The following is a 24,183-nucleotide window of genomic DNA, read 5'->3' as shown; positions in this document are numbered from 1 at the left end:
TGCAACGTTGGGAAGAAAATGTGTAACTCTCAATAAACACAACACTAACACATTCTGCTGCTGTTTCAATTGTATTTCAACGTGGAGGGAGTTCTCACCTTGACAGCTAACACCCGTTTGCCGTGAACATGGTACGCTCTGAAAGGACAAGGAGATAATATGAGACAAGCCAGAGTTAATAGAAATGGTAACCTGTGTTTTTTGTTTCAATCCCCAAACCTTGTCTGGTTAAATTTGGTAAAAGGAAAGTCTCTGATTAAAACTAAATATTTTGTAAACGTTTTCAGAATTTCAGATGAGTAGATTCTCATATATCACACAACCAGTATCAGGGAGGCAACTGATCAACCCCACATTCATTTTACAGGAAGACAACGACCCCACACATAACATTACAGCCACAGTCATGAAACACCATCTGCAGCAACAGGAAGAACGAGGAGTCCTGCAGCAGATTGAGTGGCCACCACAAAGCCCTGGTGTCAACATCATGTCAGACGTCAGTGTTAGATCAGATGAAGACACTGAGATTAAATCCAAAGAAGAAGTTTGGGAAGTTCTACTAAATGTTTGGAATAACCTACCTATCATGAACCTTACAAAACTGTGCAAGTTTGTCAAAGCAAATATTGGTAACTGATTAAAAAAACTATTCATTGCATTATTAATGCAAACATTTCAATTTAAGTTTAAGCGTCTAAAACTTCTGCACAGTGCAGCACATATTCCCAATCAGAACACAACCCTACCAATTACAGTGCCTTGCATAAGTATTCACCCCCTTTGGACTTTTCTACATTTTGTCATGGTATAACCACAGATTCAAATTTATTTCATCGTGAGTTTATGTAATGGACCAACACAAAATAGTGCATCATTTGGAAGTGGGGGGAAATATTACATGGATTTCACAATTATTTACAAATAAAAATCTGAAAAGTGTTGAGTGCATATGTATTCACCCCCTTTACTGTGAAACCCCTAACAAAGATCTGGTGCGACCAATTGCATTCACAAGTCACATTTGCAAGTCACATAATTAGTAAATAGGGTCCACCTGTCTGCAATTTAATCTCAGTATAAATACACCTGTTCTGTGACGGACTCAGAGTTTGTTGGAGATCATTACTGAACAAACAGCATCATGAAGACCAAGGAGCTCACCAAACAGGTCAGGGATAAAGTTGTGGAGAAATATGAAGCAGGGTTAGGTTATAAAAAAATATCCAGAGCTTTGAACATCTCTCTGAGCACCATAAAATCCATCATAAGAAAATGGAAAGAATATGGCACAACCGCAAACCTACCAAAAGGAGGCCGTCCACCCAAACTGAAGAGTCGGACAAGGAGAAAATTAATCAGAGAAGCAACCAGGAGGCCCATGGTTACTCTGGAGGAGTTGCCGAGATCCACAGCTGAGGTGGGAGAATCTGTCCACAGGACAACTATTAGTCGTCTACTCCACAAATCTGGCCTTTATGGAAGAGTGGCAAGAAGAAAGCCATTGTTGAAAGGGATCCATAAAAAATCCCGTTTGGAGTTTGCCAGAAGCCATGTGGGAGACACAGCAAACATGTGGAAGAAGGTGCTCTGGTCAGATGAGACCAAAATTGAACTTTTTGGCCTCAATGCAAAAGGCTATGTGTGGCGAAAACCCAACACTGCCCATCACCCTGAGCACACCATCCCAACAGTGAAACATGGTGGTGGTAGCATCATGCTGTGGGGATGCTTCTCTTCAGCAGGTACAGGGAAACTGGTCAGAATAGAGGGAAAGATGGATGGAGCCAAATACAGGGAAATCCTTGAAGAAAATCTGATGCAGTCTGCAAAAGACTTGAGACTGGGGCGGAGGTTCATCTTCCAGCAGGACAATGACCCTAAACATACAGCCAGAGCTACAAAGGAATGGTTTGGATTAAAGAATGTTAATGTCTTAAAATGGCCCAGTCAAAGCCCAGACCTCAATCCAATAGAGAATCTATGGCAAGACTTGAAGATTGCGGTTCACAGACGGTCTCCATCCAATCTGACTGAGCTTCATCTTTTTTGCCAAGAAGAATGGACAAACCTTTCCATCTCTAGATGTGCAAAGCTGGTAGAGACATACTCCAAAAGACTTGCAGCTGTAATTGCAGCGAAAGGGGGTTCTACCAAGTATTGACACAGGGGGGTGAATACTTATGCACCCAACAGATGTCAACTTTTTTGTTCCCATTATTGTTTGTGTCACAATAAAATTTATTTTGCACCTCCAAAGTACTATGCATGTTTTGTTGATCAAACGGGAAAAAGTTTATTTAAGTCTATTTGAATTCCAGTTAGTAACAGTACATAATGGGAAAAAGTCCAAAGGGGGTGAATACTTATGCAAGGCACTGTAAACAGGGCTGGTTTCTGCCCTCAAAGATGTAACACCACTGCCCTGATGTTGAGCAAAACTAAACTGTACATTTTCAAACACAGTGCATCAGAGTATTTTTCACCAGACTGTGCACATCTGCATCAAAGTTAAACACAAGATATATCCTGAAATCTAAATTTATCAGAGCTGGCCCGAAAATTGTCAATTCAAATGCCAATAAAGGCGAAATGGAGACAGAGACCTAGGATGGGTTGAATAGCAACTATACTTTCAGAATAAAACTAAAATGAAACTAGAACAAGTTCTGTTTAAATTGAAAAGATCAAGTTAGAAGGTAATAATAAAAGCACATGAAAGCAATAGGAACTCCACAGGTCTGTGAAAAAGACTAAAGGTCAGTGTCCCAAACCAGATCCAGCCGGCCCTGTCACTTGTTCCAGACAGAGTTTTGAATTGCAAGTCAAGCAGGAGCCGCAGACCGTCCCCGTAATGATTTAATTATCAAACTCCTTAATGCCAAACGTCGGCTTTAGTTACAGCCGGTGAAGGTTAGTTTACGGCACCAGTGACAATACCTCGAGACCTTTCAACATACAATCCTCAAGGACAAATACTGCCCAACAGCTGTCAGGTGATGGGATGAGGTGGGAGCAGTGTACGTCACACAGGAGGGTTAGCTTGCAGGCCGGCTCAGTAAACGTGATACCTGGCGACTCACCTGTCAGTGGGTCTCGCAGAGAAAATGTGTATAGTGCAAGATGTGATTAATGTATCTTAGATTAGGAGTATCGCATTGCTCTTCGGCCAGACACCTCTAAACTGGCCAAGGCCTTTAATTAATGACACCTATTAGTGCCATGTCAGGTATTACCCACAGTTAGAACTAACACTGGTTGCTGGCCGCCACTGGACGTGAGATGTGGTTCACACAAACCTACTACAGACTTCTTTTAAATTGTAAGGAAAAAAACTAAATGGAAATTAACATTTCATGTTGCCCAGAGAACTGTAAAAAGTCTCAATATATATATTTTGTATTTCACATGTTTTAGCTCCACAATAGTTGAAATTTAAGAGACCTGAACTTTTTTACAAGGTGTCCAAGTTCAGTTGGTTTTACGCCACATTACAAACTTTGTTAAAAGGTCAACACATACAAACACAAAACGGAAAAAGTTAATAAGTTATTAGAAAAATCAATTAAGCTTCTTTTGGACAATGTCTTTTCTTTTTGCCCAGAGAGTGTTTCTGATCTATTTGAGGGCTCTTTGCACTTTAGGCTGATGGCCTTGTTTCCATTCTGACGTCTTCGTCTTCCTTTAAGATACAATCGATATCAGTTAAGCATGACTGCCACCACTTAATTAAGATGAAGCTGTTAATTGAGGCACGATCACAGGAGTAGACATGTTAACTACTGAAAGGGCAGGTTGTGTGGGTGTATGTCAGGAAGCCAAAAAGAACGTTGGCAGTTCGAACCCAGTCTTTCCATCTGCATGCCTTAGTGTCCTTGGGCAAGATGCTGAACCCTGACTGGCCCATCATAGAAAAACGTGCTGCCCATAGATGCACTGTATGAATGGGTGTGTGAATGGGGGAATGGCAAACTGTGACTTACATCTGGATTAATGTCATTTGAGCCGGATATGAGTTAGGTTTAAACAAACGTGTTTTAAGGCCAGGCATGTTTCAGATCTGGAGATATAATGTGAAGCCTGCTTGGTTAAAGCTCTACTCCCAGACTGGCCTTGACCAAGTCAGGGCAGAGCATCCCTGTATGAGTTACAGTGACAGGCTTGTGACAGCGGGAGACATGGGGACAAGGTTACATAGCCTCCCCCCCCCCACCACTTCCCCCTGATCTGACCCCAGTAAATGTGCCCCATTGCCTGGATCTTATTTACACTCCAGCTCGCTCTGTAATAAAAGCTCCATCATGCAGTATTCATAGGGCCTCTCTCGATGTCTCTGAAGTTGGAGCTGTGGGTTACAGACTGGCCTCCTGGATCAGGGCTAACGTGCTACGTTGACAATGGCACGTGGACGATGCTGCTGCTGCTGCTGCTTCTCTCTCTCTCTCTCCCAACAGTTAAGATGGGCCAAAGGAAAATTTAAACCAGACATTCACAGACAGATATGAATGTGCACGAAAAGTACAGCTAAATATTGAACACATTACAAGCAGCAACGTTCAAAGTCTCAAATAACAACGTTAAAGTTTTGTTATATTAATATTCTACAAGATAGAGTTGACAACACAACCATTGGTTTGTCACATGGCACATGTGTGTGCTGTGTGATTTACATCACATTGTGTTCCATTTAAATAAAACAGATTAAAACATTGTGTCTCCAGTGGATAGTAAATATTCTATCATTTGATTCAACATTCATTTTATAATCATTTACCTTCAGGCTATTATTTAATAAATGTCGGACTCTAAAGATTTTGAAAGTGAATGTATTTTTAGCCCTTCCTTCACCCAGGGTTCAGAATTGCTTTCCTCAGAGTCATAACCATTTGATAATATAGCCCGGACGACTGAAACAAAACAAGTTATTTCAATCATTCAAGTTTATTTTCAGAAATTAAATGTTAAAGATGCAACTTCATATATTTTTTTGTTCAAGTTGCGAGTGGAAGTGTTGTCATATAGGAAGAAAGGTTACCGTAAAAGTACTTATATTTAGCATTGTCTTCAGCATGACTTTCCTATATCAGAACTCCTCATTATTTATTATTGCTAATTTAAAAGTAACGTTGCCTGCCAGTCTGTGAACTAAATAAAACCTCAAAAAGATATTTTATACTCAGTTACCACCAATTAACCAGAGGGATTAGCCCTTCGATATACAGTCTAATCAATGAGGTAAAACAAACAAAATCAATAGAGAAAATGGGCTGAGAGACCAAAGGAACAGCTCTGGGTTACTAAGTAGATGTCACCACAGCCACAGTCAGGCCTATGTGCTTGTTTTAATTGCGCTGCCGGATCCATGAGTCACAAAAATAGCCTTTGTGTCCTTGTTATTGTATTTATAAGCCATAGAGTCCGTTAGATTGGTGGACAAGATGGACCTCTGAGAGAGTGTGTAATAAAAAAACAAAGGCCGACAGTGATGGATGGCCAGGTCAGCATGTGGCTATGGAGAGCTGAGGTGTTGGTAACATCCAATTGAGTCTAAATGGCTCTGGGTCATAAATGGGCTAAGAGGTTAAAAGGTGGGGAGCCTTTGGTAGTGCTTTTCAAACGTGATAAGCCTAATATAAGCTGGACCAAAAGGGTAGAGGCTGAAGAGGAGGGAGAATTGATTTCTAAGCAAGCAAGAAACCTCTGGGTGCGTAGTGCAGAGGCATACGGTATTTTGTTTGGAACAATTGCCACTTCCTGCTCAATATAGAGATATTTGTATGGTATGGCTGGTTTACATAATAGATAAACCCAAGTAGTATTTTTTAAACCCCGACAAGTTAGCAGAGAGACATGAACAAAACTAAAAAAGTCCAAATAAAAGTCAAATAAACTGGTTTCTGTCATTTCGGTTCAAGTATTTATTTAGTCTGAAAACGGATGAAACATCATGACTGACAGCAACGACTGACACACTATTGGTCGAGTGCGTGAATTGGGGGGAGCGGATCTTTATATGGAGTCTATGTCATATAGTTATAGCTGATGGATATAATGCCCTTTTCTTTTTATCTCTGTATAGATAAAAAAAACTAAAACCTCCAGGTCATCCCTTTATGCACCTGACTGGATATTGTTTTCTGTGCAGACACTTAAATAAATTCCATAATAATAAAGCTTTTGTGAAGCAAGACTGGTTCATTCTTTTGATGCTCTTTATTGCTGTGGCACAGTTTTTGTCCTAAAATATATTAATTTACTTTTGGAATGAAGAAAGAAGAGTTTAAAGAGAGCCGGATGTGAATTGTAATAAGTGAACTAGAATTGTTAAAAGTGAAAAAATTCATTCAAACTGAATACAACAACGCAGAGGTCAGCGGGTCATCATTCTTTAACTAGCTGACTGAGAACCTGTCACTAACATATCAAAGGCAATGTCAAGGGAAGAGACATATTCAATATTTGGAGGCTCTCCTGACTGTGACAAAATAATTTAAATAAAAGAAACAGGGAAGCAATTAACAGTTACTGATGAAAATTTCTTGGAGCTGATGTCAAGGGCACCCACACAATTAACACCAATTTTGTTATAAATTCACAATTTTGAAGTTCTTCTACCTCTCACAACCAGTTTAGATATAAAAAAGGCCTAAAATACAAGGTTCTTCCATTTCTTTTCTGTTTAATTAGGTGGTTTAGGAGGCAAAAGCCCCGTTGTCAGTTGTGGAACTGAGATCAAAAATTCATCTTAATCTCAGAATAAATGTCCTTCTTAATTTAAACTCAGTCTTTTCATTTTTTTCGTAAGTCCTGAACAAACTTTTTCTAAAACAGAAAATTACAGTAAAACTTCAGCAAATTGCTTTTAAATAACAATAATTGATTTTAGGCTATGAGACAAGAAAACAAGCAACAAATGAGATTTTAGACTCCAAGACTATCTACAACGTAGCTTCTGCTAAATGAGTCCCTCATCGCTGAACTCTCTGTTTGATAACAACATTTTCTATTAGCATTCCATTTAGATTAGAAGAATAAACAATCTATTTTAACTAAACATTACTGTTCCGCTTTTGTCCGTATTGAATACAACATTAAAGTATTTACTGTGTAGATGGGAAGAGGTACGAGAGGCCCTATCCATATGGCATGAGCAACTTTTCCTCATTAGCCAAGTGAAAAAAGAATTGATAAATTTTTTATTATACATAAAGTCTTATGGTCTATCAAAAGCACCGTTTAGTTAAGTTTGAGCTCTTATGCTTATACTGATTATTCCAACCTGAAAAAGCAGGACGAATTGATGAACATTTTCATATTTTAATTTAAGTGAAAACAAGAGATTTGTGAATTTAAACAAGAACGAAATAAAATAATCTTCAACACAGATTTAATAACTGCAAATGTATTTTTTTTCTCTTCTCCTTTCAACCATGAAAATGTCCCTACCAAACCATATGGATTTTTTTTCTGGGCTTAATTGAATTAGAAAATGTTGGGGTTTGCAATATTTGCCTCCCTCAGTGCAGTGTAACCATTTCTAGAGCCAAACTGATCAGCGTCCTGCTACAACTATGAAAGATTGGCTTTTAATGAAACTATATCAAAGTCAGAAAACAATAAAAAGGTGGTTGGAACGAGAGGGATAAAAATAAAAAGTCTTGTGGATTTGCTCAGGAGGAAATTTACTGTGTCTGTTCAGGACAGTGTGAGGCAGACCCCTGTCAAGTCAAGGTTAGTCTGAGCAGTGATCAATACTTCAATCTCAATAAAAGGGCTCAATAGCTGAGGATTGATGGGAAGCAAGAAAACACAAGGTGCGGAGAAGAAAGATAAAAGAAGCAGCACAAAATGCCAACCTTGTCATCAGGTTAGCAGGGCAGTCATACATTTGTCTGGTCAGGGAGGCAAAGTGCTGCGCTACAGACCGATTAAGTCAACTGCTGTCATACCTTACAGCCCAAAATCAATATCATATACGTTTGCAACCTTCAAACCAGAATAAATAAATGAAGGTAGAGACACAAAGCAGCCTAATAGATGTCCCACCAAACACTGAGAGACAAATGGACAGATGATGAAGCAGAGGGAGAGATGGGAAGAGGAGAGAATCCTTCACTAAAGTCTATTGCAGAGTGAGGTTTGTGAGTGATGCACGGATTGCAGTTACACCTGCGTGTCCGTGGTAGGTAGGGTGGTAAAGATTAATATTTCTGATTAATAGCGGATGGATTCCAGTGGATTAAAAAGGCATCGTACATGTGTAAAATTACTTTCTCTAAAATGTTAAAGATGAAGAAAGAGAATCGAGAGAGGTCATTCAGCGCAGGTGAATCTAACTTTTTGTGCCGATAGCAATTACTGGTCAATGTAAACATGGGGTCCTATTTTTACTGCGCAAAGGTGAACCCAGCAAATTGCAGTTAAATGCCCAGTGCACGTGTCTGTGGGGTTTTGTTCTTCTGGGGACCGGATGCCCCTGGAGCATCGGAAACCGGGAGAGATTGAGATGTACTGGGTGTGTTAGGGGCGGGATTACCAGACATCGTTTTATTACTCTTGTCCTTTTGAAGGATGAATCAAACGTGCACAGTCAAGCTCTTTATAAGATGTCGCCACGAGTTAAATAAATGTGAATTTCATTCAAACCAGCCTTCTTAATATCTTACCACATTATCACCAGTAGAGAGTAATGTTCATGTGGGTGTGAGTCTATAAATTGGAGCGAAGAATTCCAACGAGGGGGTGAAGAGTCAAGCATACATGCGGATTCGGATGTTGCCAGAGCTGATCCGGCATCTCTAATGTTTTATTTTCTCATAAGAGCTGAGCAGAAGAAATATGAAAAGTCACTATCATCTTTTTAACCTGGACACTGACAGAGACTTTTGTTCCAGATCCACTTACTTGTAAACTGTGCCTCCGTTCCCGTGGCCGAGCTGCTCTTGATAGTTGATATCTTGGGCACTTATCTGCAGAGCAACAAACACACAAACAAACAAACACACACACATATATAGAATAATGTTTCTTAGATGTTATAACATGAGAACATGTAACCAGTGGATGTGTAACTACACAAAGAGAGAGAGTGAAACAGAGACAGAGAGGGGGGGGACTACACTGTCACTGGAGGCAATAAACAAGACGAGCATTCAGGTCACTCCAAGTTCAGCAACATATGGAGAGAAAACACAGGGACAGCGGGAGCAGAAGAAGGGATCAATACAACATTTGCTGTCCACTTTATAAGAGGACATCGTGCTGGGGGGGGATGACTGATGTGGAGTTTAATGACGATTTGTTTGCTGTCGCCATTCCAGGTCATTCTTTGATAAAAAGTGTCAGAGGAAGGAGATATAATGCCGCCTGAGCTAACGTGACTGATTGGAGCTAAAGTTTCCTCCTCTCTTCCTATTGGAAATAACCAGTCAAAATGTTCCGGGGCACATGAAATTATCTTGTAGTTATGATTTCAACTTCAACTCTATTGTCCGAGAGGGAAAATTTGTTTTGTAGCCAGGCTAAAAATTTTTTTAAAACAACAGGAAACACGGGCACAACAATAAAGACATAAAAATAACAAAAAACATGAATATATTAAACAGTGAACAGGAAATTTCTAATCAACAAGGTCATCCTTACAATATAATGGTTTGGTGGCCTGACTTATTAAAGTATTTTCAAACCATTTGGACTTAGACCTTGATAATGTGTATCTTCTGCCTCAGGGCAGTTGTACCAAAAGGTGAGAGACAGGTCAGGTAACTTAAGCCAATGACTTTACAGGCAACCTGAATGATGTGCTTCGACTTATTCTCGTCCCCGATATGAGATCACAAAACCAGATGATAGAGTCAAGGGTTCAGGAGCGACTCTACCATTGAGGTGTAAAAAAATCAATTTACTGCTCACAACAAACCAATTGAGCTTCCAGAGAAAGTAGTAAAAAAATTTAATAAAAAAAAAAACATTGACAAGTATATCAAAATAAATCTCTTCCACATTTTGTTTTAATGTATATAAATCTGAAAAGCAATTTCATTTAGCATATTCTTTCATTTAGCATTTAAACGTCTTTATATTTTCTATATGGAATAAAGAAAATATTTTAAGGTTTATTGCAACTAAAACTACCAGAGTTTACAATGTCCAGTCAGTAGTTCTCCAGTTGATTACTGGCCTAGTTCATGATGCATTGGAGCCCTATATTTAAAATGGGGGAGGACCATTTGTGTGTGTGACACTTACTAAGGTTGCAGGTGCCCTGTCAATGAACCAGTTTGAGTGAACAGACCTATTTGTACTCATATGATACCACTGTGGGACTGCTAAATATGTTTAACAGAGAGAAGGAGGGAGACGTCACAACATACATGTCAGAATGCACGCACACAACACACATACACACATTTCCTTCCCAGTTCAACTCAACTGATTTGATAACATGGTGAGAGGACAGAGGTGAAGAGAATGAGAAGAGATGGATGAGGGGATGGAGGAGAAGAGAGAGAACAGCTCTATTAGTTCACTGTGTTACAGCTGAAACCTGAGAGGCCATGGGCTTAATTGTCTCCTTGACATGCTAGCCACTGTGTGTGTGTGTGTGTGTGTGTGTGTGTGTGTGTGTGTGTGTGTGTGTGTGTGTGTGTGTGTGAATGCATGCGTGTGTGCGTGTGTGCGTGGGAGAGTGAGAGAGAGTGTGTTTCTGTAAGAGAGAGAGACAGATGACTGTAGTAGATGTGATCCTTACAACCCACAGACCCCATGCTCCCAGTGTGGCACAATAATCAGAGATACACTCTGTATGACATGCAATGAGAGCGCACTCTGGTGAGTGGAAATTAGGTGTAAGAGCTTGTGTCGAGAGATAGCGAATGCCAAATTCTTCTTAAAACTAAACACGGCCTCACCTGCCCATTTGTCAAAATCCTCTTCAGCTCAGCAGATGATTTTTTTAAGCTGCAGGAAGGAATAGAGCACAGTTTCACTGACACATGTCTCACAGATATCTATCTATTTATTTTAGTTTATAACAGAGAGTAACATGCTCTTCATACCCCAGTAACACTCACCTGTTGTTAGTCATGGAGTCTGGGACTGCATGAGAGCAGTCATTTGCTGGGTTGGGTCTTGTGTTAACCTGAGGACGATCAAACACAGACACAAACGTGAAAAGGATACACACATCCACAAACACACACACATCCACAAACATACACACACACACACACACATCCACAAACACACACACATCCACAAACATACACACACACACACACACACATACACACTTGGTGGTCAAGGCCAAAAGACAGACAAGCAGACAAATAGACATATGGCCAGACCTCCTGATGAACAAGAACAAAACACAGGCTCTCGGTTCAGCCGGGAGCTTAATTGGCTTTCGCGTAGAGAGAATGGAGGCATGCAAAGAAGAAAGAAAGGGGCAACCGCCTAGAGGAGGGGAAAGGATGACAGACAGCAGGGAGGAGAGGAGGAGAGGAGGAGAGAGAAGACATTACAGGGGAGTGATACAGGGAAAACAATTTTGCACACGAAGGCGAAAAATAAAGTTGGTGCATTAAAAATGTAACACATCACTGGGGACGCGTCTTTACATCGATTCATCTGCATCTATGTTTACTCCAAAGACTTCTGCTCAACCCAGATATCGAACACATAAGGAGAGATAGGCCCCTATGCTAAAAATAACTCATTTAATTGAGGTCAAAAGGCTGCTGTGCTGGGTCTGCTAAAGCACAGGGATTCTCTCTTTAATTAGTGCCCAGGAAGACCTAATTTAAACAGTGCACAAGACTCTCCTTAGCCAATTACTTTTATATTAAAACGGGAGAGAAGAGGGGAAAGATTACCAACTGACTAAAGGTTTTAGGGAAATATCATCTCCTCAAAACAGACCTTTGACCTTATAAAAAAAAGATGAAAAAACACTGACACAGATGAGTAGTTGTTACCAAAGCTCCTCAGAGGGTACATTAAATAAAGCACTTTCAGTATTGGGGCTCGGGTGGGGTAATTTTATTACTGAAATGGAGATGGATATAATATGGATCATCTGGAGAGACAGAGGAGGTGTCAAGTCATTTAACCCATGGTAATTAGCAATGCGTTTCAATAGCAACATATGCCCAACATAAAAAGGGAAGGTCTGTGGAGGGCCATTTGTAAATGGGAGAGGGGGCTTGTAATGACAATTTCATGGTTGAACGATGACATCTTCTTACTGCCCGACTTAGGCTCTGCTCTAACCAAAGCTGATGTTCCTCCTTTTTATATGGAATGAGAGGATCATAATACTCAGGGGGGGAATTGGGATTTTAGAATATCACCTTGCTCTTAAATGACTGTCCCAGTGTTTCAAAAATAAATAAACACAAATACATGGAGACGGACGAAGAGAGAGACCACACATGAACATAGACGGGGGGAGCAGGAGAATGAGTGAGAGAAAAGGAGAACCTTGACTTCAATTGACATTTCAATAAGTGGAACACAGCATTACCAATCCATTTGCCTCAACTTCCCTCCCTCCCCTTCCCTTGTTCTCCGTGTAAGGCAGCTGAAACAATTATTGAGATACGTACCTTCAGGCCATGTATGTTCCGGATCCCTGGAGTCTTGCCGGCTGAAACAGTAATTGACTAGATTGTAGAACACATCACTGGACCATTTACAAATGTGCTGAAAAGGAATCAGTTCTTTATAAAGGAAAGAAAAAAGATGAAATGAAATGAGGGTTACTCTGAAATTAGGTGTAGAGGAGAGTGATTGAAATGTTGGGCTCTTGAGACAGCTGCTGGTAGGTGGGGAAGTAAAAACTGAATCTCAGAGTTAGGGAGTCGAGAAGGAGATCGAGAGACAGAGAGACGGAGAGAGTGGAACAGATAGAGAGACGATAATGTGTTTTATCGCTTTGCCCTTGGGGCCTGTTAGGGATTATGTACGACTGGTGAGAAAAAACTATATGAATATACATATGTATGTATTGCAAAATCCCTCATAGTGAAAACCAGCTCAGGAAGAAACCACAAATGTCAGAAATGTGGGCTTGTTTTGAACAAGAGCTCGCAGTTTCAATGTCCTTGGAGCAAAAGAAACGACAGTCAACACAATAACAGAATGAGCCACTGAATTTTAATGTTGTCCAGAGGCTGCATTGTTATTTCTAGCCGCCAAATGCTCCCAATTTCTTATTATTTGAAGAACAGCACGAGTGATTTAGCTTAATTTCAGTGTTACGGTTTCTGACAGGGGGAATCTGAATATTTGTATATATTTAAATACTACTTGTGATTAATTGTAAACAAATTAATTGCACACAAGCATTGAGCTCTTTCAGCATTTTCCAGTCCATGATAAACTGTCACATGTCACCGTGTACCTCTTGGAAAAATCTGGAGAGGGTCCGGCAGCAGTCCGTTCATGCGTTGTTCATTCATTGTGTTGAAGTACTAAAGGGGAAAAGAAAGTCGTATCGTGTGAATACATGAGTTTGACGTGATTATACTGGAATTCTAAATAAAGATTGACTTAAAATCTGAATAAAACAATACACAAATAAAATAAACAATATAAAGCAGGTGAAACAAAGCTTTTGTGATTTTGTAGTGTGTTCTGCACCCCCACACAAAACACGCTTATTTAAATGACGTCAGAATTTATCCACAGTGTTCCAAAGAATCGTGGGCATGCTGTGCTGAAATCTGTTGCCGATGAGGACAAATGCCCTGTGGGCTTGTTCAGAAGGAGTGTAGCATTAACCCTTTTCTCCTGCAGGTCAACAGCTCACCAAACACTCACATCCTACAGGACTAACACGTGCACACACACTCTGGAGCCTCTCACACGCTTGCCAAGGCAATGCAATAATTGATGTTTCAGTTAACCAAACCATCTGTTAAACTGAGAGCGCGTGTGTGTGTGTGTGTTTTGCTAGCGTTGCCTTTTCTTGAAGCATCAAGACCTTACTAAGACACAGTCGGACACTTAAGGAGTCTTTATGTAGTCCACACTTACATGTTTTCATCGTGTTTCGATTACTATCCAGCATGAACTACTAAGTCATCACGACGAAATGTAAATTTGCTCTCTCATGGTGGGGGAGGGAGGGAGGGAGAGAGGGAGGGGGGGGATGATGGGCCCAGCTTGGATTGGAACGGATCAGAATGGCTACCCAAGTGGCACAGCTGTTATTAAAAGGCCTATTTATCACTGTCAGATCCCTCCTCGCTCCTAGCCCTCTGCTTTCGCCCTCCAGCGTTCTCACTAGGCCACATCTGAACAATGGGCCCGATACCAAGAACGTGTTGTTTGTGTTTGAAGCGGGGGGGGGGGCCTTCACGTACCTTTAATTTTCCGCTCAGCTAGCTTATTGATTATGGCTGCAATTACCACCTAATCTGTAGTAGTTGTGTTATTAAAAGACATTCTCCATTGTTGGCCAATAACTAAACAGCGTCCGATCCCAAATACCATCGCTCAGCCTTAAGGGACAAGTGGGAGAGCGAGAGCGGAGAGCGGGCCTCATCATCATTAGCAGACTAAGGGGGAAATGGGAGTGAGAGCCACTACCTCCAGGAGGAGCTGAGCGAGGAGCGGATGAGGTCACGTGTTTTTTTTTTAGCAGCTGACACAGGCCAGTCTTTAACTTTGAACAGTGGCGTCTGTCTTTCAAGGTGTCGAACAATGATTAGAGATGCCTCGAAGACCAGTGGGTCTCGCAGGAGCATGTAGCAATCAATGTTCTCACTGAGGGGGCATACTTTCCACAATAAATGTCCTCTGCAGACTGGTGGTAATTAAGTGCTGAATTTGAGCATTAATTTTGCTCTGAAATGAGGAGTGTGAATTTTCACTATAGGCAATGTTAAAGCAAGGGTGTAGAAACAGCATATTTAAAAGTCTGCTTATAACTAGTCTTTTAACCAATGTACAAAAACATTTACAAACACACGTTGGCACATAACAACCATCATGGCGGACTCTAATGAAATATCCCACCTTTCACCTAACATGCGGGTTTCCCCTAATTCCTATTAATTTCACATAATGGCTGTCTGCTCACCTGGAATTAACAACACCAAGGCAAAAATCCACCGGGGTCTCTACGGAGGCCAAATGGCAAACGCAGCACACAACCACAAATAGGGAAAAAATCCTCAGTAAATGACTGCTGAAATGCATAATGCTTACATAAAACATTTAAAATATGTGCCGTGTAAATTATATTTTAGTGAGCCCAGTATTTTCAAGGTGATCAGCATCTTTTTGTACACAAGGTTGTCCCGTGAGAAGTAGAAAACCATTACTTTTTTTTTGTCAAATTCATTGAAAAGATGGATTTGAAATCTGTGGACGGAGCAGTGCAGTGTTGGGGATGCTTAATACCTGTGCTGGGTGGAGTTGGGTCAAGGTGTTATATTATTATATTGTAATAACATGTGACATCGTCTGTTTAAAGAATGAGGACGCACTGAAACACTGGCTGCCATTATGTATTTAAAAAAACCAACAGTTACTATGGTCTGTTCTGCCAAATACATGGACAGGAGACTCCTGAAACTTAATTATTACATTAGTGTTGTGACTTTCTCTAAGATGACTCCCACTCAGACAGGAGACAAAGCACAACGAGGCAGATCACGCCAGAAGCTTAAAACTTTTCGGCAAGATTTGTGAATGATAAAACTGTGGCTGAGGTCAATGGTTTCTCCATCCCTGTTTCACGACGCTCAGTGGCAAAACAGCTGTCTCTTCTAGCTTAATCACCCTGCTACCCTATGCTACTTAATGATTAAAAGGCAACCACAAGTGAATGCATGACAAAAATGGACAAAAAACAAGGAGTGTAAATTGTGCCTATGGCTCTAACGGCATCATTGTGAGCTGATGGGGGGTAAAAGACATCCACAGATGAAAGTAGATTTTGAACAATTCTGCAGCCCAGGGGGGCCGCGCTTTAATGAGGCAAAACTTTAAGTACTGAATAATAAATAATAAAAATTGACAGCTCATTTAGCTTTCAGTGTACCTCGTAGAGAAACCCATTAAAAGTCATTACTCTTACTGTCCGTGGCATGAACAGTAAGTATTGGTGGGATATGAAAGTGCACGAGGTTGGGGAGCTGAGCTGATGGTGGAAGTCTGTGTGTTTGAATGGGAGTTACTGAAATCTACCATTAAGCTCATTTTTACCTTAAGTTAAAATTGAACCGGTCAACGAGTGAACTGAAGAGTCGTTGTGTGATGGGAGGGACAGACTATCGTCCGTCTGTCACAGTTTTTAAACTTTGAGCTCTAGAGACTAGATACAGCTACTTACTTAATCAAAGTTTACTGAATGTTTATTAAATGCAAATAAGGTATAATATGGTGTGGCTACATTTTGTCAAAATGGACGTTTAGAACCAGAATATTTATATTATGTCTGATCAAACTAATTTGTTGAAATGATTCAATAGGCAAAAACAATTGAGCTATTATAAGTGTATTCATAATTATGATTTGAAAAACATTTTTTTGCTATACTTACATATGACAACATGGCCTTGAGTTCTTCATCACTTCTCACAGTGATTCTGTCTCCCACCTCGTCTTCATCTAAAAACAAACACGTTATTAAAATGGTTTGTAAACCTTGCAAAAATAATAAAACAATAAACCATAAACAGCCATAATACTACATCCACATAAACACATTCCTCACGTGAGAGTTAAAAAATATCTCCTAAACAAATTAGTCAACAAATTAAGATGATTAACATAGAAAGAGAAAAACATTTTATGCACTAATAAGAAGTGCTTTACTTACTTTTTATTCCAGGATTTAAAGTCAAAGCCAAAATAAGTTTGATACTTATTATCAAATGAAATGAAATTATTCAAAATGAAAGTACAATTTGAAATTACTACTAACCCACAGATTTTATCCTCCAATTTGTTTATATAACAATCACTAAAGCTGATAATCATAACTACAAGTTAGTGAAAATGCTGCTTACTTTTATCAGTCAAAATGCACAGTCATAATTCGTTAATGTGCTATACTTTGAATGAAATGCATCATTTTTTAGCATCTTGTTTTTAATTATAATTCAAGGGCTGAGAGAGTAGGTATAACCTAATTAATATATTATAGGACAACGTTTTAGTGGTATAAACTAATTCAAAACTCAGAGTGGAAACTGAACGTCAGGAGTAGAGCTAAACCTGACAAATATAAATAAGTATTAAAGATACTAAATTTGTTTGTCACAACTACAACTGTCTCCAAATGTATTGTTTTCTTCAACATTCAGTCCAACAACTAAAGTATCTAGTTTTCAATTGTAGAAAACAGAAAGTGGTCACATTAAGAGGAAGATATTTGGCATAATTTCACAAAAAAAAGTTGACTATATCTCCCAGAGAAAAGTTTAAGACCACAACCTTCACTCTGAAGTCAAAGGGAATCATAAGACGTAACAGAAATTATAATAATGCGACATTTATCTTGATGATTGCTAACTAATTGATTAATAGCCTCATGAGTTGAACAAAGTATTGTGAAGGGGCTTGGACGTTCTTCAAGGTGGAAGTTTTAGCTGTGGAGACATGACACAGTGTTACACAGACACCTACACTCAAAGGCTGTGACAGTCGCTTCAGGCATGACGTCTCTGATGGCGACCTGTGATTTATGACAGAAGAGGAACAGAGTTAAACACTGTGGGGCCTCAGGAACACACTCATACTGGGTTATATTACTGGTTATGTACATTTAAAATGGGTTAGGGTTGTTACTTCTTTTATAAACGTGGGGCTCAGACGTGTTTAGTCAGAAAACTGTCAAATCCAAACTGTGTGTGTGTGATGTCACCGCACAGCTGTTTCTGAAAGTGTAAAACTTCTGACACGGACAGGGACAGCTAGCATCCCCCTGAGGACTCACCAGCAGGTCGTTGAAGTTCAGCAGGGACGGACAGTCCACGGAGGAGTCCATGTCCCCGCCCGGGGTCTTTATCCGGATCACTATCGCCTCGGTGTCCATCGCGGAGGGGTTGTTCAAATCCAGCACGAGCATAAAGAGGAGGAATCCAGCCTCATGATGACAGTTAGCCGCAGCTAGCTTACCCGGCTCGTTTCCTGCAGCGGCTCGCTAACAGCTGCTAGCATCCTGCTCCCGTTCCCTTCCCCGACACTTGTGATGAGGACATGCGGGGGGGGGGGGGGGGGGGGGGTTGAAAAACGACCGGTCCCCGCTCAGCTCGGTCTCCACCCGGGCCACGGCCACCACAGGCCCACGGGGGAGATTCAACCTGAACCGTTAATGTGTTAGCTGTCCGAGGCTAAAGTTTGACACTGTGTTATCTTGGGGGGAGTTTAGCCATGAAGCTAATTGAGGAAGCCGCAGCACTTCCCGAATCAACATCCGCTCAGAGCCTTTCAAAACAAAACCCTGACGTCTGCGTAACTTTTACTTTCAGTTAGCTCTGGTCAACAAAACCATATCAATAGTCATTGCTATTTAATTATTATTCATTATTATTCACAAAAATCATATTTATACAAATATAAGCACTGTACAAGCTCAGTGAGGAGGTATAACACATAATCAATCTACCTCGGATTTCTAAAAGGTTTTCCTGTTTAACAATTGTTTATTTTACTGCATTTATGTATTTACTTAATGTGACTCGGACCATGATCAATACACTATTTTTTTAATATCCTCCTATGACCTTCTGGATTCTGGTGGTATTCATTCTGCCTGTACTTTGGGGCTTTCACATAACAAATATAATATCTTTCCAGTTTGATCGCTTGTCTGAATTAAAGCTAGACATCACATGAGGACATGCTTCTGAGCTCACTCTGCCACTTTTGAAGGAATCGATCTTTCAGCCTCTGCTCAATAGTTGGTTTCAGCCAGTTGATGCTTCTTCTTTTCCTTGTGATGCAAAAGGAAAGACAAACCACAGTATTTGTTTAGTCTACAAAACCCATTGATATACACAGAGACCCACTTTATATAGGCTCAGCAAAAAACTTATACCACAGCCTTCACCCAGCCCGACATGCAAAGTTGTGTTTGTGACATTGGGGAGATTATGACATAATCAAATCTGCTCTTGAGTGAACTTTTTCTCATATTTTTGCATGTGATAAATGTCTATATAAAATCAATAATGAGAGTCTGGCCATCTGCTTCCCCGACAAAAGGAGTAATGGCTCAGGTTTCCTGAAAATGGTTTGCTTGATTTTGTTCGACTACACACACGCTATTAAATTAAATAACCGGATTTGGTTTAAACCACTTTTTATTTTAATTCATCTTGTTGGAATATGAATGTATTGTGAATAAGGGGATTTGAAATATTTAAAATAACCTGAAACTCGTCTTTGTCCCTTCTCACCCAACCAAGATATCGCAGTTATGAATATGCTTTTGTGTTGGGATGAAAAACCTTGCAAAGAAAAGGGCTTGAAGGCAACACTTGGTGACACACTCCGTACAACTTTAACACACCTTTTTATGCTGGAATTGAATTATTGAACGCTACATAAAAAGAGGTTGTTATCACCTTGGATTGCTTTGGCTGTACATGACTGATGTGAGACCCAGCCTGATAAGAGAGTATATTATTGACAAAGCTTTCTGAAGGTATAATGGGAGGGCACATTTTATTTCAATACATCACCTTAGATTAGAACAGATAACCTTTAGAGTATTTTTCTAAATGTTCAATCAATACCTGGACGTCATGTGAAAGCTCCTCACTTACACAGAAACATACAGCTGAAGAGATGACTAATGGACAAGGTTTCTCTTCTGTGCGGACGATTCACCTCAGTGTAACTCTCTTTAGCCGTGTGCCCTCATGACGGCGGCTTTTCAAGTATTCAAAGACTTTTCTCGCTCTTTCACTCCACATTAACACAGCATTAGTACTTAAAGGTTTTCACACGGCATGAGTCATTTGGATATAATTGATTGTGAAACACTTAAAACCGTTTACGGCCTTATGATTAAGGAGCGACATCAGTCTCTGCGCCTGCTGCTCCCCAACGAGCTCTGATTGCTCTTCCAACAACAAGAAATTGATCCCAGAGCCGAGTGAAGTCTCTTTTTCTGTTAATTTACAGGACTCTGCTCACAGATCCATCCATCTACCTAACTACCTGTCATGTACACCGACTGTTTGTTCATCCGTCCATCCACCCGTTATCCATCCATCCGTTTCTACATCCATCCATCTGTCTGTCCATATACCCATCCATTTGTGAATCCTTCTATTCTTCCATCCATCCATCTGTCCATCCATCCCTCAATTGGTCCATCCGTCCGTCCATCCATCTATTCATCCACCCGTCTGTATTTCCATCCATCTATTCATCCATCCATCTATTCATCCATCCATCCATCCATCTGTTTGTCTATCCATCCATCCGTCTGTCCGTCCGTCCGACCGTCCATCCGTCCATCCATCATTTCTTGTTGTCCATCCATCCATCCAGCCGTCTTTTTGCGCTTCCATCTATCTATCCATCCATCCCTCCCTCCATTGGTTTATCTGTCCGTCCGTCCGCCCATCCATCTATTCATCCATCCGTCTGTTTGTCCATCCAGCTAGCCGTCCATCCATCTGTTTGTCTATCCATCTATCCTTCCTTCCGTCCGTCCATCCGTCCATCCATCATGTCTTGTTGTCCATCCATCCATCCAGGCGTCTTTTTTGCACTTCCATCTATCTATACATCCATCCCTCCCTCCATTGGTCCATCTGTCCGTCTGTCTGCCCATCCATCTATTCATCCATCCGTCTGTTTGTCCATCCATCCATCCGTCTGTTTGTCCATCCATCCATCCGTCTGTTTGTCCATCCAGCTAGCCGTCCATCCATCCACACACATACTGACAGAGGTTAGGAGTTCACAGCATCGAGCTGCGGCTGAATTGTCTCATCATTTACACCTGTACTATCAGCCGGGTTAAAGACCCATCGATTTCCATGTAATGCCTGAAATTATTACTTTGCCTAATTGTAACAGGAGAGTAAAGAGGGAAAACAAAGCCCGGCTATCAAGTGCTCTGATTAATGCTTCCACTAGCACTGCCCTCTGATGAAAAGCACGGGATCTATATTGCACTTTGTCAAACACGCTCTCCCAGGACTTGACGCTAGGTCCTTCTGCTTTAGGGCCAACGAGGAGGAAGCCCAGTCAGCAATCCACATTATCAGAAATCAAACTCCTGACTTAGCTGGGAGGAGAAAGTGGGGAAGGAAGGCCGGCATTCACTGTCTGGTAATTAAAAGCCATTTTATCAGACCTCCTCTTTTGCCCTGTGCCTCTTTTCTAGCTATTGACAAGCTGCTTAGCACAAAGTGAGCTCAGTTGGACTCTAAATATATGAGGCACACTTATTTAACTTTCTAAGCAGAGAGGGGAAGGCAAGTAAACAAGACAGCAGCTTAATTGTCCGGCAAGATTGACCAATATTTACTGTGGTTTTATTGTTATTTATGGCTGTTTTTAGTGCAGCGTGTGTTTGCTTTGTTTTCCTCCTCCGACACCGATGATGATGATTATTATTTCATTAGTCTTTGTCAGATGTATTGCTTGGCTTGTGTTTATTGATTAATGACCCAAAGTCAGTGCCGTCTTCTGTCGCCGTAATGCTGATATAGAAGATCTTCAAATACTATTCGTGTGCTGGTTAAGCATCGATCGCTCCTGCAGATATTGACCGTTACTTGGTAGCTTTCTATTTACAATGCCTCTTAACATTATCGTGATTATTTAAAGAAAAAAAAATCTGCACGCTTGTGGCTTAAGGCCTTATTTACCTTGATAGAACCAACACCGGGGAAAGATATCGCCGGCTCTGGTCTCACAAATGAGCCGAACCTTCTGTGTTTTCAGCGGAAGAAAGAAAAAAAAAAAAGATTCCCACCATCTGTCCAGTGCCACATCCCGCTCAGGTATCCAGATGTGAACCCTGCAGCTGAAATAGAGATGTGTCTCCTCAGCCTTGAAGCCTGAAGCCGGTTGTTTATTGATGCTGCCAGAGTTCCTGCTCAGATCGATACCATCTCCCTCGGATGGGCCTTCAACATGCAGACTCCAGATTGAGGTCAGGATATTTAGAGGGTTATGGCACTTCAGCAGATATGAATTGCCGGGGAGGCTGCGATCATTTGTTACATCTTCCCTCAAAGTTCATCTCCGTGTTGACCTGTGATGAAGCACGGGGAGTTTGCGAGTCACTGGTGAGAGAGTTATGTCGAAACGCACCAATATACGGACACGCCGGTGGGAAGAAATGGATTGTGTGACTACCTCTCAGCTCTCGGTGCAGCACGCTCTCCCTGCACTTGCCACTGTTTCAGATTCACCTCTGAGGGCCCCTTTATAGCTGCATGTTGTTCCTGTTGTTTCTAATAAAGAGGAAATATTGGTGCCTTTCTGACCTGCTTATAGAGGCCATAGAGAAATTTATGGTGTGTGTCTCCTCCGTAGAGGCTGCTTTTCAACTGAGCCCGACATAAATAACACATCACCAGTTCACCGCAGCTCTATTGGCTTTTCTTTTACGCTGTGGTCAAGTGACTTTATTGATGATAAAATGTGACGACAAAATGCCGTTTGTCACACAGTACAGCAGAAATAAAATTGCCATCAAACATTTAAATTTGGTTGTAGTATTTCACATTTATTGAGCAACGTTTTTATTTTCTCCTGTTTTATTCTAATGAGCACAAATAAGTTCTTGAGTAAGTTTAGGAATATTAGTCAATATGTTGTAAAGCCGGCCTTCACAACTACTGTGTCCACGATGATAGTGATGAATATTTTTGTACATACCACAGTGAAAACACGTAACTCTACAAAAAACTATTTCTAAGGATTTGAATGTTGTAGCTTGAGTTAGTTTAATTAATACTGTTGGGTATTATGTGCATTTATATACTCTTAACTGGTGTTGTACCGATAGTTGCCATGACACAGTAAATGCAGTACTGTAGGAGTAGAAGTACATAGTAGCGTTACAAACTCTGAACCTTAAAACTGCACTTAGGTGCAGTACTTGAGCAGATGAACATCCTCGACTGTCCACATTTTACCTGCTATAAATTATGCATTGATATCGATTAGCTGTCGTCACACTGACAAAACAAATGCTGACAAACGCCCGGTGCCCAGTAAGTGATTCATGTAAATTGCCAGCAACTAAAACGATTAGGACAGAATGGCAACGACAACATCAACACTGTCACTGTACATGTGCGTGCATACGAGAACGAGTGTGGCCGAGAGGAGCGACCTCTCTCTAACCACACATGGCTGTGGTGCCGGGTGTCAGGTGGCCTGTTTGTCAGCTGAAATATTCATCAAACAGATCAACGGAAAGTCTGGCTGCCTTTTCAACTGACAACTGCATGTCAATTATTGATAAGGAATGAGGTAATGACCGACTGAGTGTTTGAGGGGAGGGGAGGTGAGGGGGGGGGGGGGGGGGTCCTTCTCTTTCAGTAAGCGATGCCTCTGACCTTTGGTGTGTGAAAGAGCACATCATGGTCAGTGCTCACATGTCATATAAAGCCCAGCACAATTAACTGAGCAGTGAAAGTAATAATGAAAAGAAATGATTAAAAAAACGTCGGTGGAAAGTCGTGGTTTTTGCCGGGGGGGGGGGGGGGGGTTGTTGGTTCTTCCTGTCGGACCAGACTCTCCTCCGATCTGTATCCCTGTTCTCTGACCTCCTGCTCCCAAAAACCAATAGAGGCGGAGCAGCGTTTTTTAATTGCCACAGTTTCCTCTGTAGCTTCTGCAGAACACACTTTATTTAAGTTTTACGGTCAGACTTTAAAAAAACACAAACATCATATTATCTAATCTCGGCATTTGCTGCTGATATGACACCAGTTATAAAAAGAGTAAAAAAAGAGTATTATTCAACTAATCTGCCTGGTTTATATTGTCACCAAAAAATACTAAGATTTCCATGGTTGTTTGGTGGCATTTAATAACCTCAGATGTTTCCTCACAGACTTAATTGGGGTTTTGAGACATTTGAGATCTAATGGCTGCTGGAGATTCTTTCAGATTATCAAGGATACGTCCAACCTTTGCTTTTTACAGGGTGTATTATCAGCCTCCACTATGGCTACCGTTGTGGGG

General features: G+C 40.8%; 1 protein-coding gene across 1 annotated transcript in view; it reads right to left on the bottom strand.

Annotated features, from left to right (window-relative positions):
• The window catches only part of map2k5 (mitogen-activated protein kinase kinase 5), a 50,068-nt gene extending 31,844 nt beyond the window's left edge, over positions 1-18,224 (bottom strand). Inside the window, exons 1-9 of the mRNA XM_053444079.1 lie at positions 17,951-18,224; positions 17,641-17,689; positions 16,553-16,620; positions 13,403-13,472; positions 12,606-12,646; positions 11,073-11,140; positions 10,911-10,959; positions 8,905-8,969; positions 99-138 (exon numbers count right to left, since the gene is read on the bottom strand). Of these exons, the coding sequence (XP_053300054.1) occupies positions 99-138; positions 8,905-8,969; positions 10,911-10,959; positions 11,073-11,140; positions 12,606-12,646; positions 13,403-13,472; positions 16,553-16,620; positions 17,641-17,689; positions 17,951-18,082 (582 nt within the window). The 5' untranslated portion in view covers positions 18,083-18,224. The remainder of the gene's footprint in view (positions 1-98; positions 139-8,904; positions 8,970-10,910; positions 10,960-11,072; positions 11,141-12,605; positions 12,647-13,402; positions 13,473-16,552; positions 16,621-17,640; positions 17,690-17,950) is intronic.
• Positions 18,225-24,183: the final 5,959 nt, after the last annotated feature.

The sequence above is a fragment of the Pleuronectes platessa genome, chromosome 1, assembly GCF_947347685.1.
Source record: "Pleuronectes platessa chromosome 1, fPlePla1.1, whole genome shotgun sequence".
NCBI classification, from domain to species: Eukaryota; Metazoa; Chordata; class Actinopteri; order Pleuronectiformes; family Pleuronectidae; genus Pleuronectes; species Pleuronectes platessa.
The sequence above is the reverse complement of the archived record's forward strand: the minus strand, read 5'-3'. Positions and strand labels throughout refer to the sequence as shown.